Raw genomic sequence first — 19,632 nt, forward strand, 5'->3', positions numbered from 1 at the left:
TTGCCATGTAATAGCTCTATGATCCTGGCAAGTTACGGAGGAGTCTCGGTTTCCTGATCGATTGAATGCGGATAACATCAGCACTTCCTCGGAGTTCTCGTCAAGTTAAATGAAGTCCTTGTGCCAAGCATCTGACATAGTGCTTGGCACAGAGTAAGTCCTCAGCAAGTGAGACACTGAAAATAAAAAGAATTTTCTGCCTCTGGGCTGCCTGGAACCAGCCCTACAGGCCACGGCCTCAGCACGTCCTATGTGATAGGTATTTGCCCAGCTGAGGAGCTCCCAGTGGGGTGAAACTGCCGACCAAGCAGGATACCAAGTCACAGGCGTGGGGATCAGTTTTTCCATCTGAGAAATGGAGGCCAGAGCTGCTCCTGCCTTCTTCCTAGTCGTCATGTGAAGGTCCCATGAGGGGCTGCACCGAGCCCACTCCAGCAGGGCCGCTGGCAGTCAGGCAGAAGTTCCCCAAAAGCCAACACCAATTGATAAGGGGTTCTTTGTTTTTTTTTTTTTAAGTGTGTTTTTCCAGGACCCATCAGCTGCAAGTCAAGTAGTTGTTTCAATCTAGTTGTGGAGGGCGCAGCTCACAGTGGCCCATGCGGGGATTGAACCAGCAACCTTGGTGTTATGAGCACTGAGCTCTAACCAACTGAGCTAACCGGCCGCCCCGAGGTGTGGTTCTTATTCCCACTTCCTCCCCACCACTGCAGCCCTCGATTTTGGACCCCACCGTCTCTCCCTTCCTCACTGGTCTCCTGGCCTTGGTCCTCAGCGCTCCAATCCATCCTCTTAGCAGCTGCTGAGGTGATCTTGGGTGCCCACCTGACTTTGCCCGTCCCTCTCAGAACCCATCTGTGCTCCCTGCAGTGCTCATCTTGCCATGTGAGGCTCCTGCCGTTGGCCCTGCCGGCCTCTGGATGCTTTCCTGCCCCCTGCCCTCCTCTCCCACCACACTCCCTTCACTCCTCGCTCCCCACGGCTCTCGGGCTCACCCACTCCTCCAGGACATGCCTTTCCCATCTCTGTCTCTCTTTGTCAAAGTTGTCCCTCCCTCCAAGGCCCAGCCTACAGTCAGAAAAATCCCTGGACTGGTTCATCGGCCCAGGTGTCGGTCACCAAACCCTGAGCCTGGGTCTGACAGGCAAGATCACCATGCCAAGGGCTGAGTAGGACCATGGTACATGGTATCATTGCCCCACGAAGAAAACCATTCTAAAAGGCACATTGTAGTAGGGAAACTGAGGCCCAGGGGTCAGTAACTGGCTCAGAGTCGCACAGCAGTCAGGGAAGAGCCAGCTTAGAGCCCCGGCCTCCTGCCCACCCACCCCACCCAGGTCTTTCCACACCAGCGGCCAGGAAAATCCAGAATCCTACACACAAGGCGGACATCTGGGCCAATCAGAAACAGAGGCTGCACTTCCAGACCGAACCACACACGTGAGCTGAGCCCAGGCCAGAGGTGTCCAGCTGAAGCCTGGGGGTGCAGCCCGAGGTTTGCCCTGGGAGGCCCTGGTTCCCAGAAGAGAATGTCTTTGGGCTCTGGATCCCACAGGCACTTTGCCTACTCCCTCCTCTCCCCAATCACTATCATCCTGTATGGCCTCAGCCTGGAGGGGAGGGAGGGATGGTCAGGGCCACTGAGCGTCCCTATTTTCCTAGGGGCACACACAGACACCTACTGGGCCCCCTATAGATACCCCACAGGTTACGGAGTCATCCCTCCCTCCCACCCCCACACACAGGCTGACACACCCACCCACAGGCTGGCACACCCACACAGCCTCCCCTTGGGCAAACAAACAGGCCTGGGACTCTGCTGAGGGAGGCCTGGAGAGTCACATAATGAGAGTTACTGGCCCTGAGGGTCAACTGAGGCCCAGGAGGAGGCCAGGAGGGCCTGGGGAGGGGTCTCTGCCCATCTCACCTGCAGAACTGCCCTGGCCTGCAAGGGCTCCCTGCACCACTCCAGCCTCCTGCAGGACTGGGTGTCCATGGCTTAAATGACCATCTCCTGCCCTGGTCTCCTCCTCCATACACACACAGACCTGGCTCTGCCCTTTGGGGTCTCATACACATCCATTTCTCTAACTAGGATGACCCAGGGAGCAAAGTCTGGGTCCTCTCACCCTCCAGGGCAGCTGCCAGCCCCCACCCAGCTTGGATGGATCCGTTTGTCATTAGCCCTTCCTGGTTTTGTAGTCAGCCTCCCTGCCTTCCCCTGACCATGCCTGGGCCCTGGCCATCTCCAGGTCACCTCATCCGGAAAGGCTTCCCCAGGCCACAGCCCCAGAGGCACCCTTGGTGTGTGATCTGGTGTCTGGTTCATTTCCTAAAAGGTGAATCAGGGCCCAGGAATTGCAACCTTGCTCACTGGCTGAGTCACTTTCACAACTTGTATCACACACAACTCCGTCCCACCATGATGAAGACCATTCAAAGAGCATCTCTCAGCTGAATCATAAGAATAGCGTCTTCCCTCTGGGAACCCCGTTCTCTCCACCTAATCCCTAGTAAACTGTGTCTCTGGCCTGTATATCTTCAGCCTTATCTGGTCTTCTGTTCTTCTCAGCCTGCAAGCTAGCTCAGGCCTCCCCTGTAGCTATAACCCAGATTTCCACTCCTTTGGTTTTCCAAAGGCTGGCCCCACACGTTGGGCATGCAGGAGGCCACCCCTCCTGCTTCCTCCCTCAGATGCCCTCTGCACAGGCTCCTTGTCCCCGGTTACCGCCCAGCTCACTGTCCTGTCGCCAGCAGGACTGGTCACTGTTGGCTCTAGCCACAGTCCATGTGATTGGCTGATGTTCTCTGCATTGAGCACCGTTTGCCCCTCACCCCCCCAATTCCTTTGATCTCTCAAGACCCTCCCCCATAGTCTAGGCACAAGTTTACACCGAAGGAATGGAACCAGAACAATGGGGGACTAACATAGGAAGGGGCTGGTTAAACTTCTCCATGCTTGGTCTCCCCAGAGTCCAGGGAACCATCCTCAAGGTGAAGGAGCTTTTATAGGAGAGGATCCCCTTGCCTTCAGGTGCTATCCTCTCCTTTTAGGCAATCTGTGCCAATACCCACCACCTCCCCAGGAAACCCACTCCAAGGCTGCGAGAAGGCTCCCAGCTGTGGTCTGCTCCATCCCAATTCAGTCTAAACAGTAGTGATCAACCTGACTACATGCTAGAATCTCCTAAGGAGCTTTTAAAAAATCCTGATGCCTGAGCTCCACCCTGATTTAATTGGTCTGGGGTGCAGTCTGGGTGTCAGGATTATTTTTTTTTAATTAATAGACTTCATTTTTTGGAACAGTTTTAGGTTTATAGAAAAATTACGTGGAAAGTACAGTTTCCATATACTCTCTCAACCCCCTCTCCTGCCGCCAACCCCCCCATTCCCCTGTTAGTAATATCTTGCATTAGTGTGATATATTTGTTATAAACGATAAATGGATATTGATACATTATTACTAACGAAAGTCCACAGTTTACATTAGGGTTCACTCTGTGTTGCACATTCTGTGAGTTTTGACAAATGTATAATGACATGTATCCATTGAAGTTCTATACAGAATAGTTTTACTGCCCTAAGAATCCCAGTGCTCTACCCATTCATCCTCCATTCCCTCCAACCCCTCACTCTCCACTCCCCTAACCGCTGGCAACCACCGAGCTTTTCACTGTCTTCGTAGTTTTGCCTCTTCCAGAATGTCGTACAGTTGGAATCATACAGTATATAATCCTTTCAGCGTTCTAGGTGATTAAAACTTTCATTATTGGAGGCCGGCCCGGTGGCTCAGGCTGTTGGAGCTCCGTGCTCCTAACTCCAAAGGCTGCCGGTTCGATTCCCACATGGGCCAGTGGGCTCTCAACCACAAGGTTGCCAGTTCAATTCCTCGAGTCCTGCGGGATGGTGGGCTCCGCCCCCTGCAACTAAGATTGAACACGGCACCTTGAGCTGAGCTGCCGCTGAGCTCCCGGATGGCTCAGTTGGTTGGAGCTCATCCTCTCAACCACAAGGTTGCCGGTTCGACTCCCTCAAGGGATGGTGGGCTGTGCCCCCTGCAACTAGCAACGGCAACTGGACCTGGAGCTGAGCTGCGCCCTCCACAACTAAGACTGAAAGGACAACAACTTGACTCGGAAAAAAGTCCTGGAAGTACACACTGTTCCCCAATAAAGTCCTGTTCCCCTTCCCCAATAATAAAAAAAAAAACCCAAAAACTCATTATTTAAAAAATTGAAATATAATTGACATATAACATTGTATAAATTTAAGGTGTACAACATATTGATTTGATACATCTGTGTCACAATATGATTGCCATTGTAGCATTAGCTAACACCCAACACCTCTGTCTCATCATATAATTATTTCTTCTAGTGGTGGGAACAATTAAGATCTAGTCACTTAGCATGTTTAATGCTTAAAATACAGTTTTGTTGTCTGTTATCACTGTACTGTGTATTAGATGTCCAGGATTTATTTATCTACTAGTCACAAGTATGTGTCCTTCCCTAGATGATTTTAATGAACATTGAGGATTGACATGAATAGCTCTGGTCTAGAATTTGGTAAGGGGGGGTGTATATCTGGTGCTTCATGTTTCTAAATCTAATTCAGGAAAAGGTCTCATTTCCTTCTGATATGTCCATCTGTCCATCCATCTATCCTTTCAATATTTGTCCAGCGCTTTCTATAACCAGGCACTGAGTTAAACACTAAGCTAAATCAACACTGTTCCTACTCTCATGGCTCTCAGTCCATCGCAGGAGACAGACATTAATCAAGTTGCCATGCACATATGTGGGTGATTTTGAATTGATAAGGGTACTCTATAGGAAAGGCTCGCAGTGGTGACTCTCTGTGGTTGGGGAGGTTTCCCGAGGAAGGGAAGCCCCAGCTGAGATCTGAGGTTGAGAGAGAGCTAGCAAGGCCATGGGGGAGGAAAGAAATCTCGAAGCAGCGTGACTAGCTTGTGCAAGGGCCCTGTGGTAGGAGGGACAATTTGCTTTGCAAGAACTGAAGTAGTGATGTTGGGAGTGAGGAGGAGAGTCGTGCATGCAGCTGGAGAGGAGGAAGGGCTGGATAATGTGCTGAAAAGAGGAGGGATAGGAGTGGAGGAACCAGAAAAACAGAGAAACCAGTGAGGAGGCCACTGCAATGTCCAGACAAGAGGTGATATGTTGGTGGCTGGGATGGAGAGAAGCTGAGGGATGAGAGCTGAAAGGAGGGACAGAAGAAGAGGAGCACGAGGGATATGTGGGAGGTCAGACTGACAAGACTCTGGGTGGCCTGGCTATGGGGGTGGGAGAGGAAGGGGTGAAGGGTGGCTTCTGGCTTCCAGGCTTGCACACCTGGATTCACTACAGTGCTGATCAGGGAGGTAGGGAACACAGGAACGGACCCGGCTTGGAAGGAGGATTCTGAGTCTTAGGCAAGTTGAGTCTGAGGTGCCTTGAGACATTCAAGGGAAGATGTCCAATAAGTAGTTGGACCTATGGGTCTGGAGCTCAGAGGAGAGGGGAAAACTGGAGATGGAGATGTGGAGTCCTCAGGCTGTGGATGGCAGTGGAATAGGAAGCCAGGGAGTGAGCACGGGGTGAGAAGAAAGAGGGCCCAGGATCGAGCCCTGGGGGATTGTTAATGTTGGGGAAAGGAGGAAGAACCCTAAAAGGCACTGTAGCAGGCGTAGCCTGGGAAGTGAAAAGAAAACCAAGTGTGACCATACAATAGAAGATTGTGTGTGGTTTCAAGACCCGGGGAGTGGCTATCAGTGTCCATGATGCTGAGTGGTCAAGTTAGGTGGAGAAAGTGAGGGAACAAAATCCTTTCAAGAATTTAGCTGTGTTGGGGTTGGGGAGCATATGAGGTCAGACAATTAAGTTTGTGAACTCATCCTAGAAAAAGTGCTACATACCTCACTGCTGAATATCACTACAGTCACCTTCGAAGTACTCCCCTTGGGAAGCTATGCACCGATGCCAGCACCTAGTCCACCCTTCAAAGCAACTTTGGAACTCTTTTTCTGGAATGGCTAACAGAGCTGGCATCATATTGCCCTTGATGTCCTGAATGTCATCCAAATGTCTTCCTTTCAATATTTCCTTTATCTTCGGGTAAAGAAAGAAGTCATTGAGGCCTGGATCAGGTGGGTAGGGAGGGTGTTCCAATACAGTTATTTGTTGACTGGCTAAAAACTCCCTTACATGCAAGAGCCATGAATTGTTGGGGGAAAGTTCAGGTCGTCTAACTTTTTCACGCAGCCCATTCAGCACCCAAATAGCAAATTTGGTTAACTGTTTGTCCAGTTGTACAAATTCATGATGAATAATCCCTCTGATACCAAAAATAAGTTAGCAACATTATTGCAACAGTTCACGAACTTGTCAGACCTCGTAGATACATAAGTCTTCTGCATCGGTCAGCTGCCTCAAGACCTTTTCTTTAACTGTAGCAACTTCTCCTTAATTACCAACCTGCACATATTCCAAGGACGTGAACTGGGGGCGTGGGGTTGTGGGTGTCCAATTTAAAACTGCATCAGAGAACAACTCGGAATCAGCAGGGCATCACCTCAGGCCAGTGGACCATGTTACCAGTTCTCAAGTAGCATTTGTAAGTAGGAGCTTACGTTACCTTTTAATGGCTTTTCCCTTTTTCATCCCAGGAGAGGTAGGATCCCATTATCCATTCCCCTCTTCCCTGGAAGAGAGAAGGAGTGGCCAATTTCAGTCAAAATTTTAAGAAAGAGGAATCTTTCAGATGACCCTTAATATCCTCTTTGTCCCCTAGCCTCCATCTTCACAAACTTCTCAAAAGAGTTGTCCACACTTCCGCAAGTCCCATTTCTAATTCACCTTCCTCTTCATGGACATCGTCTCATCAAGGTCACCGATGGCCAACAAACCTCTAGACCCAAGCCAAGTTTCACTGTGAACACGTGGCTGCCTTTGTTACTTGATCACTTCCTGGGTGAAACTCTTCTTTCAGTCTGTCCCAGTGTCCCACTCTCCTGGTTTCTTCTGTTAATAAAAAATCATCCAGACTTTGGAAATAGGAAAAAAGAACAGGAAAAAGAACTACACTGATATTCTTTCAATGTAGTGCCAGGTGTTATCCAACGTACCTGTTTTGCCCAGGGATTATCTGATTTTCTAGGGATGTGTACCTTTGAACACCTACCGATTTACTATCTATTAGGGTATTTTACAGCTCTCTAAGGTAGAAGTTAATTTATAGAAAATTCATAATGAGCAAAGAATTCTTGTCCAACAGCGATGTCAATGTTTTCTGTCTGGTAGAAAAGGAAACCTCAAAGGTTGTGTTTTTTTTTTGCCTTGTAGGACATTAAATTGTGTTGTTACATTAATTTCTGTGTTCTTTTGACTGACCAACTCTGTATTCATTCCCAAATTCTTTTTTGAACCAGTCTTCATATCTTATTGATGTCTTCATCCCCTAATGAATGAATAAAAGCTTTGATATGTGTTCATTTCATATTGGGGAGTCATGTTTTTCAACTTTTTTTAAAAAAAGATTTTATTGGGGAAGGGGAACAGGACTTTATTGGGGAACAGTGCGTACTTCCAGGATTTTTTCCAAATCAAGTTGTTGTCTTTTCAATCGTAGTTGTGGAGGGCGCAGCTCAGCTCCAGGTCCAGTTGCCTTTGTTAGTTGCAGGGGGCGCAGCCCACCATCCCTTGCAGGAGTCAATGAGTCTAACCAGCGTCCTTGTAGTTGAGAGCCCACTGGCCAAGTGGGAATCAAACCTTCGGCGTTAGGGGCATGGAGCTCCAACCACCTGAACCACCATAACGGCGCTCAATTTGTTCGAGAATTATTTTTGACCACTTCTGTTTCCATGGCCCCACTTCAGCAGGCTGCACCAGGACGGGAAAGGGGGGGCGGGTGGTGAGTCAGGTGACTAAAAAGAGACTGACATGAAGGGCTTCCCTGACAGAAGCCTAGGAACCCTGGTGTTAGCCTGATGCCCTGACTTGCTCTGGATTCCTAATTCTCCTGCCAGCTGGAGCTCTGCCACAGGAGATGGTTCTCCCTGAACGGCCTGAGTCCTCAAGCCACAAGGCTCCTCCCACGCTGCAGGGTGAGAGGCCTGCCCAGCCTTCTCTGCTGGCTTCCAGGTGTCCATAGCTGAGGAGGGATTCCTCTTCTCCTCATTCCCCAACTCCTCAAGCCTAGAAAACACGTGTAATGGTGGGGTTTGTGACTGTCGCCCAAAGCTAGCCACCCCAAGCACAAACTTCCTCTGAAATGTTCTTAAAAATTCACACAAATGCATTCCGTGCATGCAACCCCCTTTTGTAACTAGCGTCCCTTTTGTCAAAACTAGCCTTCTCAAGAGCTCCATCTTGTTTCTCCTGTGATTTTAGCCCACATTTAAGAAGAACTGATGTACTGTGTCCCTTCTGTTCGATCCTGTATGTACATATAATTATCTCATTGAACCCTCACAACCTCCTTTGGGGGTGAGTAATGTTGTCCCATATTACTGCCGAAGGAACTGAGATTCTGAAGTGTTAAGTGGCTTGCCCAAGGTCACACGTGGCGTAAGGAGCAGAACCAGCCAGCTTTGATGCTGATCATGCTCTCCCTTGGTTTATAATGATTTGTTCCTCCATGATCATAGCTGGCAGGTCCCCAGAGACCCCAGGGTCCCACCCATGCCCTCCTGAGATGGGAAGACAGGCCCAGAAAGGGACCAGAACTAGCTCAAGTTAACACCGGGAGGAAGGTGCAAAATCTGGACCCAAAGCAAAAACTGACCGGTGGCGCCCTCTGGGAGCTTGTAGGACAGTCCCCGTCTCCCAACCACGCTCTTGTTGAAATGTCTGCAAGAAACCACGTTCAGACCCTTCCAGTGGACTACACCCTCCGGAGTCAGGGAATTGAGGGTTCAGCTCTGGCTTTTGGGCAGCTCACTACCCTCTCGAAGTCTCCATGTTTGTGTATGGAAAACTGGGTCAACTATTGGGACACCTGCAAAAGACTAACGTTGGCAAGGCAAATACATTGTAAACCTACAGACTGCCTAGCGGTGACAGACCAAAGCTCATTCTGGGCTCTGGAGCCAGATTGTCTAGGCTCAGATCCAGGTTTTATCTCTTTAAATAGTCTGTCACCTTAAGTAAATTTCTATGCCTCAGTTTCCTTATATGTGAACTGGGGACTAACAGTGCTACTACTTCATCGGGTTGTCGTAGGGATTCAAGCGCTTCCAACAGTCACTGGCACGTAATGACCTCTTAGGAAAGTTAGCTTTCATTACAGGCTTACCGCTCTGGGCCTAACTGTTCTCTCAGCCCAGAAAATACCGATCTCCTCCTGGCCCTGCCCCCTCCAACAGGCCCGTCCCCGTCTCCATTCGGTCCCGCCTCCTCTTCTCCGGGGCCCGCTCCAGCCTGCCCGGGTTCCTCCTGCCACCAGGGGGCGGCAGCGCTAAAGGGGGAGGGGCCTGCTAACTGACGCTGGCGACGCTCTAGGTAGCGGCGGCGGCTGCTCTGTAGCCCGTGGCGGCGGCGCTCTAGCCAGCGGGTGTGCGGGGCGGGCTCTCAGTGGTGCGGCCGGCGGGCGGCGATGGCGGCCGTACGGGGCCTGCGAGTGTCGGTGAAGGCGGAGGCCCCAGCGGGCCCGGCCTTGGGGCTCCCGTCGCCTGAGGCGGACTCCGCTTTGGAGCGTGGCGAGCCGGAGCCCATGGAGGTGGAGGAGGGCGAACTGGAGATCGTGCCGGTGCGGCGCTCGCTGAAGGAACTGCTCCCGGTACGGGCGGGGGACGGTGGGCGAGGAGGCGGTCGCTAGGAGAGCGAGCGCCCCGCGCCGAAGCGGGCCGGAAGGGGAGGCGGCCGGCGGCCGGGCCGGGGGGAAAAGTGGGGAAGGGGAGCGCGGGGCCGAGCGCGGGGGGTGGGGGCAGGGGCTCCGGGCTGGAGGCGAGACCCGGAGCGGGAGAAAGGGCGCGGGGGCGCCCGGAAATGGGTGTTAGGGGCTGGACGAGGCGGGGGGGCGCTGCAGGGTACTTAGGGACGTCCGTTCCGCTGCCCCGCCGAGCTGGTCTGTGCGGGGGGTGCTTGAGGAGCGGCTGGGGTTGGCTGGGGGCTTGAGATGAAGCGGGAACAGAACCAAAAGTGGCCCAGAAGGAACTGTGGCGCCAGCGTCCAGCCCTCCTTGGCGGTCGTGCTCCGGGGGAGCTGGTGTCTGCAAAACCCAGCACTCGCGGGGTTCTCTTGCAAGGGTTGGACTGGTCAGCGCCGGGAACTCAGGGTTTGTGTTGTGGCTCGAGGGTCGTCTTGTCCCCCAGGCAGCCCACTGCTCTGTGGCCCCGACCCCGTGGCCCCAGCATCCGACCCTTCGTGAACCCAGAACATCAGCCAGCAGCGGTGGTCCTTGGTCTGTTTTTTCAATCACAGTGGGGATACTGAGAGGTGTTTTGCTTGTGGTTTGGTGGTCCAGTGTCCGGTTCCCGTGGCTGGTCTCAGACCTGCACGGCTCTTCTCAAGTACTTAATTTCTCACCCAACACAAACTACTTTTTACCACTGTCAGCAAGACATGCTTTTAAATTGAAATTATGGGGAGAGGTGAAGGTGGGATCACTACAGATAGCAACTGATAATGATTTGGGTAGCAACAACGAACAAAGTGGCGTTTTACCATGAACTACATTGTATCATTTAAATATTACTGCAGTTGTGAAGTCGATATCATCCTTTTATTCATTCAGTTTAACATGTATCTATTGCATCCCTCACTACGTGCCTGGCACAATCCTAGGCACTTGATGGAGATCAAACTCCCTCCTGGAGTTTATGTTCCAGTTGGGGGACACAAGTAAACAATTTCAGATCGTGGTAAATGCTATGAAGAGAATAAAACATGTTAATGGGAACAAAAGTGCAGAGGGCGGGGGCTGTGCACAATGGGCAGCAGAATGGGATAGGATGATCAGGGAAGTCCTCGGAGATAGTGACATTTAAGCCGAACCCTAAACGACAAAAAGGAGCCAACCATGTGCAGATTTGGAAGAGCGTGTTCCCAGCAAGGGCAACAGTAAGCGCAGAGACTGAGATGGGAATAAGATTATTTTGTTGGAGAAATGGAAAGTTCTGCAGCACGAGTAAAAGAGGTCAGGAAGGCCTAGATACGATGGTGGATACCTAGGCCCAGAGAGGCCAAAGGAAATTGCAGAGTGTTGTGTAATCTGTGAACTGCGACTTGAGTCCCGAGCTTCCAAATCCCACCTTCTTCATTGCACTGTGCTGTTTTCCCTTGGAGGTCTGGGTGAGTCTGGGCTTTCCGCATTTTGGTGAGGGCTTGTGCTCCACCTGGTGGCCTGGCCTGATGACTTTGATCTGTCTGGGTTGGAGAGAGAAGTATGCCTCATCATGGACGTTTTTCACGAAAGCCTTTAGATTTTCACTTACACAGGTACTTTCAATAGGTGGAATTACTTCAGGTTTTGCACAGGCTCTGCTCTAGAAAAGACTTCTCATTAAGGTGGTTGATGGCTACCATGGAGTCCCTGGGATGTTGTTTCCTCATAATAGGGGTTGTGAGGCTAGGGAAGGATTGCTGAAGCGAATGACTAGTCGAAAGGCATCAGCTGTTTTTTATTATGAGATTTTCCTCAATAGCTGTAAGCATCTCATACCTTTCCTCTTTGTGTTAGGACACAAGCAGAAGATATGAAAATAAGGCTGGCAGCTTCATCACCGGAATCGATGTCACTTCCAAGGTAAGGCAGACCAGGATTTATTTATTCATTTTGAGAAGCGGGTGAACTTGGTCCCTAGGACTTGTGGAACTGCAATTATTCTTTACCTCCTATTTTGTTTTGCTGCAGAATTAAAAAAATTTAACTTAAATTTCACATTATACAGTGATGCCTTCGTGCATTCTGGAAACATCTGGGCAGTATTTTGTTCTCATATTCACGACAAGATGAAAATCACAATACCAGGGTGACTGCGTAACCACATTCAAGAAAAAGTTCTGCACTAAGAATGCTTTTTTTAATGCTATGTCCCTTCTTTAAAGTGCATATACTATTTCCACTTTAAATGAAATAAAACATGAATAATAGCATTATATTGCTACATTGGATGTATAAAAGCAAAAATTAAATATGTCATGCTTATGTTTTATCTGGGTCTCAGTCAGATGGCTTAAAGGCCAAAAGAAAAAAATGACCTTTTAGACAAGAAAATAAAGTGAAGATGTTTTCCTGTTGTAATGGAAAAAGAAGTGGACTGTACTGTTCTTAATCCTACACAGTTTGCCATTATATGAAACAGATATATGGGGGAAAGGGTAGTAATCCCAGAATTGGTACTTAAATTATGGCTAAAGGAAGGTAGATTAATTGTTTGCACTGGAAAGACTTAAGTGAAGAAAATTAGCATAACTATTGGGAAATAACAGAAGTGTTGCTGCTTTACCAATCCCCACAAGCTTTCTATAGTCAGACCTTCAATTAGTGTGGCAAAGTTAATACACAGTTAGTGAAGGGTTCCTAAGAGCTATCCGAAACCCACAGTTGGACCTGATTTATTTTAGCTCTTGAAAAAAACTTACGAAGCTGATTATTTTGTTTTTCAGTGAAGCGTCAATGCTTCTTGTCACTTAAGGATGCAAACTGGCAATTCCATAGACACAAGCCTAGAATAGAAGACAGAGTTTCTTTGCCTCAATGTTATTTTTAAACCGGGAAAAAGCCTTAGGGAGTGGACTGCTCAGGCATACATAATGTGGAAGAATGTGATAGGTGTGATAACCATGCAGACAGTGTGAAGTGGGGGTGGTAGTAGGGCTCCTAGAAATAGCACTGAGATCAGAACATCTGCCCCCCCCTTACTAGCTGAGGTACCTTCCGCAAACCTTTTAACTATTTTGTGCCTCAGTTTCTGCACCTGGAAAATTGGGAAGTTGAGATTGTTTAGTTGTAATTTGTTCAAAGACTGATTGCTCATAATAAATGAAATGTCAGAGAACTAAAGCATTTATTACTCATTGAATCAACAAATATTCACTGAATTCCTACGCTTCTCCAGACACCATGATAGGCATAGAATCATCATGAAGATTATTGCAAAGTATAGCAGCGTTAGTGTATGCCCTCCTAGTAATTGACTTTGAATATCCAGTTCTCTTGAAAAAATTGTTAAAGGTACATTGTTGCTTGTTTCTCCTGATTTATTTTAGAGTTGTCACTGATGCGTTATGTTGTGTTTGTGATTGTGTGTGTGATTTAACTTTCCTTGTCCATTGAAACATGGCTTTTTCCATACCGTCTAGGAAGCAATTGAAAAGAAAGAACAGCGAGCCAAGCGCTTCCATTTTCGATCAGAAGTAAATCTTGCCCAAAGAAATGTAGCCTTGGACCGAGACATGATGAAGAAAGGTACGGGGTGTTTCGGGGGAATTTTCCCTCATTTCTCCAGAGAATAACTTTTCCCTGCTTGGCCTTGTGCTTCTGGCCTTGACTTGCATGTCCAATCCTCATCCAGATACTCCCAAAGGAAGGGAACTTGTGAAGTCTCCATTTCTGCGGTGACCTGTTTAAAGTCGAGCTGCTGTTAACTGTGTCTCAGATGTTAGAGCTGAAAAAAAAGAGATTGTCTTATCAGAGGAGGCCCAGAGCAAGTCACCCAGTGAGTGGCAGAGCTGAGATTAGAACCTATGCTTCTGTATAGAACCTTACTCATTTTCTGCTTTTATCACAGAAGGGTTAACTTTTCTTTCCCTTTAAACGTCGTGGACGTGTATCGCAGTGAGACCTTCTTTTAGGGGAATCAGAACAATATTGAGATGGGTGAGGGAAAGCCATCAATACTTCTGTTGATACAGGCGTGTGATTTTATTTAATTTTTGTGTTTTGTTAGGGTATTTTGCTTCCTGGAACTCGCCATGAATTATAGAGAGTAATGTGCCCCAGTCTTCTGAAACAATTTATAAATAAAAGGGAAAGTTATTACTTTTTTAGTGAGTTCATCGCCTAATTTATTATTCCACTCTAATATAAATCCATGAATACGAAAGGTCTCCCTCTGTTGTATTTACAAACTTGGGTATTTGTGAAGGGCTTAATTAATAGGCAGACCTGAATGCATGTTAAAGGTCTGTACTTATCTGTGTGAGTTTCTCTAGGCTTGAATGTTGAATGACTGAAAAAATAGTCTCTATTTATTGGGAACGTGCTCTCTTACCAGGCACTGTTTTAATTAGCACGTTGCATATTCATTTCTTATTACTTTCTCACAATGAGGAATCTATTTTTTATTCCTATTTTACAAAGAAGTAGAAATAGGCTCAGAGAAGTTTCATGAATGCCCGTTGGTACATAGCTAGTAATAGTCAGGGTTTAGACCTGGGTTTATCTGACCCTAAAGCCTTGCTCTTAACTACTTTGCTCTCTTACCTTATAATATGTGATATGAGAGCACAGACCCAACCTGCTCAGTCCATCCCAGTGGATGAAGTAGCTTAGATGCAGAGCTCAACTCTGGCTGCGGCTTTACTCTTTTTCCTGCATCATGATTTCAAGTTGGAAATATGACCTTGCTTCCTTTGCAGCCTGAGTTTCCAGGCATCTGCCTGAGCAGCCTTCTGTTTCAGGAAAAGTCCTGTGAAGGCCAAGGACAGCTGTGCAGCTTGGCATTCATGTACCTGCTTAGGCTGGGCCCAAGTAGAGTTCTCCAGCCTCTCTCATAACTCCACCTTGCAAGCAGGATAGTTTCACCACACCTGTTTACTTCTAGTCCTGTGAATGTTCCGTGTGACGTCTTGCCTCTGATCTTGTTCGTGACTTTATCCCCGCTGATTTTGCCCTTCCTTATCCCACGCTTTGTCTGGTTCAGATGTCATTTCCTCTGTGAAGCATCCCTAATCACCCACCCAAACTTCTTTCCTACCTCTGTGGGAGCTCTTTAGGGTGCGAAAGCCCTCCTGGAATCTAGTCTCAGTTCCTTTGTGAATGTGACAAGTTATTAAACCTTTTTAGGTCTCAGTCTCCTTGTCTGAGTAATGGGAATATGATACCTACCTGAATAGGATCACTTTGGGGGTTAAATTTTTTTTTCAATTTAAATTTTTTTTTAGAAAAGCAATCCTGAGCTCATGGTTCTAAAGATATGTACTCCTAAAAAGCAATAGATCTTCCAGGATGTCAGCAGGGGCAAGTTGCTCATTACACCCTGTTTTTCATCCAGGAAGCAGCATGGCCTAGGGTAGTGTTCCTAAACTCTGGAGAACGCTACTGTCTATCCCAGATCAGTTTAAATTAGAATGGGAGATGGGAGGTGGGGGGGGTAGGGGTGATAGGTCCCAGAGATATTTTTCTATCTCCCTAGGTAGTTCTCATGTACAGTCAAGATTGAGAACCATTGATAATTGTGGTTAAAAGTGTGAGTTCTGAAGCCTGACTGCCTATGTGCAAATCCTGACCTGTCACTTTCTATAATAGCTCTGTGACCTTGGACAAGTTACTTAGCCCCTAAGAACCTCAGTTTCCTCATCTGGAAAGGCAGATACCAGTAGTTCTCCTAGGATTGTTGGGAGGCTCTAACAGAATGTTACAGTTGTTAGAGTGGTGTCTGGCACACAGTAAGTCCCCAATAAACGTTAGTTATTATTACCATCCTCTGGAGTTTTCCATCTTCCAAGTAGTTGTCTAAGGGGCCCAGCCTCTTGGGTGAATGGGGACATTAGAATAAACATCTTAACTCCTACAGCCACACTAGATATCAAGTTATTGCTTCCTAATACAATTACAATAATAAAATATACCTATTGATAAGTGTTTACTACGTGCTACTCCGCTATGTGGTTAATTTACCCTTTCAACAATCCTGTGAAGAGAAGGTATGTATCATCTCTGTTTTACTGATGGGGAAAATCAGGTGCTGAGAGGTAGAGAAACTTGCCCACAGGTAGGCACGTAGCAAGGCTGGCATTTGAAGGCTGGCCTACTGAAGCCTGTGTTCCCGGCCTGCCAGCATTCTGGCCCAGAGTTTGGGGAATGCTGCACTGGACTATTTTGCAGGAACAGTGACGTGCTGCTGCTCTTGAATAACTCGCTGTCAGGCAGCTTCAGTCTCCTCATCCCCAAAATCAAAGCTCTCGGGGTTGGAAGGGACCTTCGGGGTCATTAAAGTCCTCCTCCTTCCAGCACTGCAGGCCCTTTGGCAAAGTTCCCAGTGGCCTTTTGGCTTCTGCCTGAACGTTTCCTAGCGGTGGCAGTAGAACTATTTATGAAGCCATCAATTTTGGTTTGGGATATATATTGATACATGTTCCTTGTGTTGAACAGAAATTGCTTTCTAGTAATTTCTGTCTATTACTGTGGACCCTTAGAACAACATTAAGCCCTTTCTTCATTCACACACAGACTAGTTCCTATGTGATTTATGTGATTTGACTCTCTGGTCTCCCTCCTCTAGACTCTTTCCAATTTTTAAATGTTCTTTATAAGAACATTTAATATAAGGTGAGGTGTAGATTCCAGATATAGTTGGATTCATGGAGAGTTTGGCGGAACTATTAACACAGTCTCTGTCCTCACCATTTCATAATGTTGTACTCATCTTCTAGTCAACCAAAGCACCCTGGTCTTTGTCCCAGGAACTGCACCCATTAAGACAGTCTTTCTCGTCTTGTAGTTGAGGCACTGTTTAAAAATTAACCTTCTTCAAATGGCAAATAGGCATATGAAAAAATGCTCAACATCACTAATCATCAGAGAAATGCAAATAAAAATCACAATGAGATATCACCTCACCCCAGTCAGAATGGATATCATCAAGACAAATAGTAACAAGTGTTGGAGAGGCTGTGGAGAAAAAGGAACCCTCATCCACTGCTGGTGGGAATGCAGACTGGTGCAGCCGTTATGGAAGGCAGCATGGAGGTTCCTCAGAAAATTACGAATAGAATTAGCATATGACCCAGCAATCCCTTTCCTGGGTATCTACCCAAAAAATTTGAAAACATTTATCCATAAAGACACGTGTGCTCCAATGTTCATTGCAGCTTTGTTTACGGTGGCCAAGACATGGAAACAACCAAAATGTCCTTCGATAGATGAATGGATAAAGAAGTTGTGGTATATATACACGATGGAATACTATTCGGTGGTAAGAAAAGATGATATAGGAACATTTGTGACAATATGGATGGATCTTGAGAGTATAATGCTAAGCGAAATAAGTCAGACAGAAAAAGCAGAGAACCCTATGACTTCACTGATATGTGGTATATAAACCAAAAACAAGACAAACAAATGAGAAACAAAAACTCATAGACACAGACAATAGTTTAGTGGTTACCAGAGGGTAAGGGGGTGGGGGGTGGGTGATGAGGGTAAGGGGGATCAAATATATGGTGATGGAAGGAGAACTGACTCTGGGTGGTGAACACACAATGGGATTTATAGATGATGTAATACGGAATTGTACACCTGAAATCTATGTAATTTCACTAACAATTGTCACCCCAATAAATTAAAAAAAAAATGAACCTTCTTATTTATCCCTATCAAGTTACATCTTAATTTAAAGACTCCATTTCAACCTGTTGGGTTCATTTTCATCTTAACTGTGCCTTTAAACATTTTAGCTACGCTCGTCACTTTGGTGTGCCTGGCTTCGGCATCTCCTTCCAGTCGTGGCTAAATGTCGAACAGGGTAATCCCATATTGTGCCATGAAACATAGATCCGTGAATTGTAAGCCTTATTATCAGCTCCACATGTCATTGATTGGCATGAGGACCTAGGTTACATGCTTTAATGATCTCGAGACAGAACACCATCTGTGGTATTACTTGAATTTCTTGGCCTGCTCATGATTCCACAAAAAGAAATGAGGTTCGTGTGGCTTGCTCCTTTGTGAACTCACATCATTTTTCTATGGGAGAGTCTTGGTTTCTTAAAGGATCTGTCTGATACGCTGCTTTTCAAAAAATTTCAGAGATTGACATTAATCTTTTCAATTTGTTGTTTGCGAATTTATCTTTTCCCCTTTTAGGAAAATCAGTACAGGATGAGTCCTTCTCAAGGCTTTAAGGTACTTGGCTCCCTCTCTGTGACTTTTTAGAGATTACTACCTAACTCTGAGATCTCAGCTACATGTTTCAGTCACTACATTGGGATGTAATTTTGGTCCAGAAGATTTCAGTCTATTAGAACTAATTCTTATGCTTTCGAGACCTTTCTTGGATTTTAGTTCTACTTAATGATAGCTGTTCTACTGTCAATTAGTAGAAACAGATAAACAGTTCTGCCTTTTTCCCCACATTATCTTCCTAAAGCAGTATTGCTCTAGACACTTTTTAATACTGTCAGCATTTTTGATGAGCTGTATAGTCTGGACTGTACCCTTTCTTCATGAGATGTTACACAAACAACTCATGCTTACCAAAGAAAATTTGGAAAGTAGAGTAAGAAGAAAAGTTGCCCACAGTCCACCACCCAAACCCAGTCATTGTCAATATTTTCTTTATTTCCTTCTAAGTTTTCCTGCACGTGGACTTTATTTTTTATTTTTAAATTTTTTTCAAAGATTTTATTGGGGAAGGAGAATAGGACTTTATTAGGGAACAGTGTGTACTTCCAGGACTTTTTTTTTTCCAAGTCAAATTGTTGTCCTTTCAGTCTTAGTTGTGGAGGGCACAGCTCAGTTCCAGGTCAAGTTGCCGTTGCTAGTTGCCAGGGGCACAGCCCACCATCCCTTGCGGGACTTGAGGAATCAAACTGGCAACCTTGTGGTTGAGAGCCCGCGCTCCAACCAACTGAGCCATCCAGGAGGCAGCTCAGTTCAAGGTGCCGTGTTCAATCTTAGTTGCAGGGGGCGCTGCCCACCATCCCTTGCGGGACTTGAGGAGTTGAACTAGCAACCTTGTGGTTGAGAGGACGCGCTCCAACTAACAGCCATCCAGGAGCTCAGCTGCAGCTCAGCTCATGGTGCCCTGTTCAATCTTAGTTGCAGGGGGCGTTGCCCACCATCCCTTGCGGGACTCGAGGAATTGAACTGGCAACCTTATGGTTGAGAGCCCACTGGCCCATTTGGGAATCGAACCGTTAGCCTTCGGAGTTAGAAGCATGGAGCTCTAACCGCCTGAGCCATCGGGCCGGCCCTGGGCTTTATTTTTGTTTATATTTTTCACTTGACAGTTTTGTCATCAGCCTTTTCCATAGCCTAATGTTAGTCTTTTAGTGTCTTACATTTCTTACACTCATTCATTCTCTTGCGTTTGTTGTTAGTACTTTACCCTTTATCTGTCTCCCATATGTGTTCTTTGGCAAATTGTGCTCACCCAGGCTTTGGTGCCTTCTCTTTCCTTGGGATCAACTCATCCTCTGAGTTACTGTACTTAGTGTCTTCCACATTGTTTGATCATTCTAATCTGAAGCCATGGTATTGGCTACTTTTTCATTGGATTTTCAGAAATCTGCTTTCCTAAAGACTTGAGTTTTGTGTCCTACTACCTGTCATTTGTTGTCTTCTTTCCTTTAGAAAAATCCAAGACGGTTCCCTCCCCACCTTGTTTGTAGTCAGCATTCAGTAAATGTCCAGTTCTTGTTCCTTAATGTATCTGTTCACCTCCTCCTCAACAGTCAGCCCTTTCTCATTGAC

General features: G+C 46.9%; 1 protein-coding gene across 1 annotated transcript in view; it reads left to right on the forward strand.

Annotated features, from left to right (window-relative positions):
* Nucleotides 1–9,487: 9,487 nt before the first annotated feature.
* Nucleotides 9,488–19,632, forward strand: part of NCBP3 (nuclear cap binding subunit 3) — a 31,961-nt gene continuing 21,816 nt past the window's right edge. Inside the window, exons 1-3 of the mRNA XM_081027243.1 lie at nucleotides 9,488–9,771; nucleotides 11,674–11,739; nucleotides 13,299–13,404. Coding sequence (XP_080883369.1) covers nucleotides 9,589–9,771; nucleotides 11,674–11,739; nucleotides 13,299–13,404 — 355 coding nt within the window. The 5' untranslated portion in view covers nucleotides 9,488–9,588. The remainder of the gene's footprint in view (nucleotides 9,772–11,673; nucleotides 11,740–13,298; nucleotides 13,405–19,632) is intronic.

This window comes from Rhinolophus hipposideros (assembly GCF_964194185.1).
Source record: "Rhinolophus hipposideros genome assembly, chromosome: 20".
Taxonomy (NCBI): Eukaryota; Metazoa; Chordata; class Mammalia; order Chiroptera; family Rhinolophidae; genus Rhinolophus; species Rhinolophus hipposideros.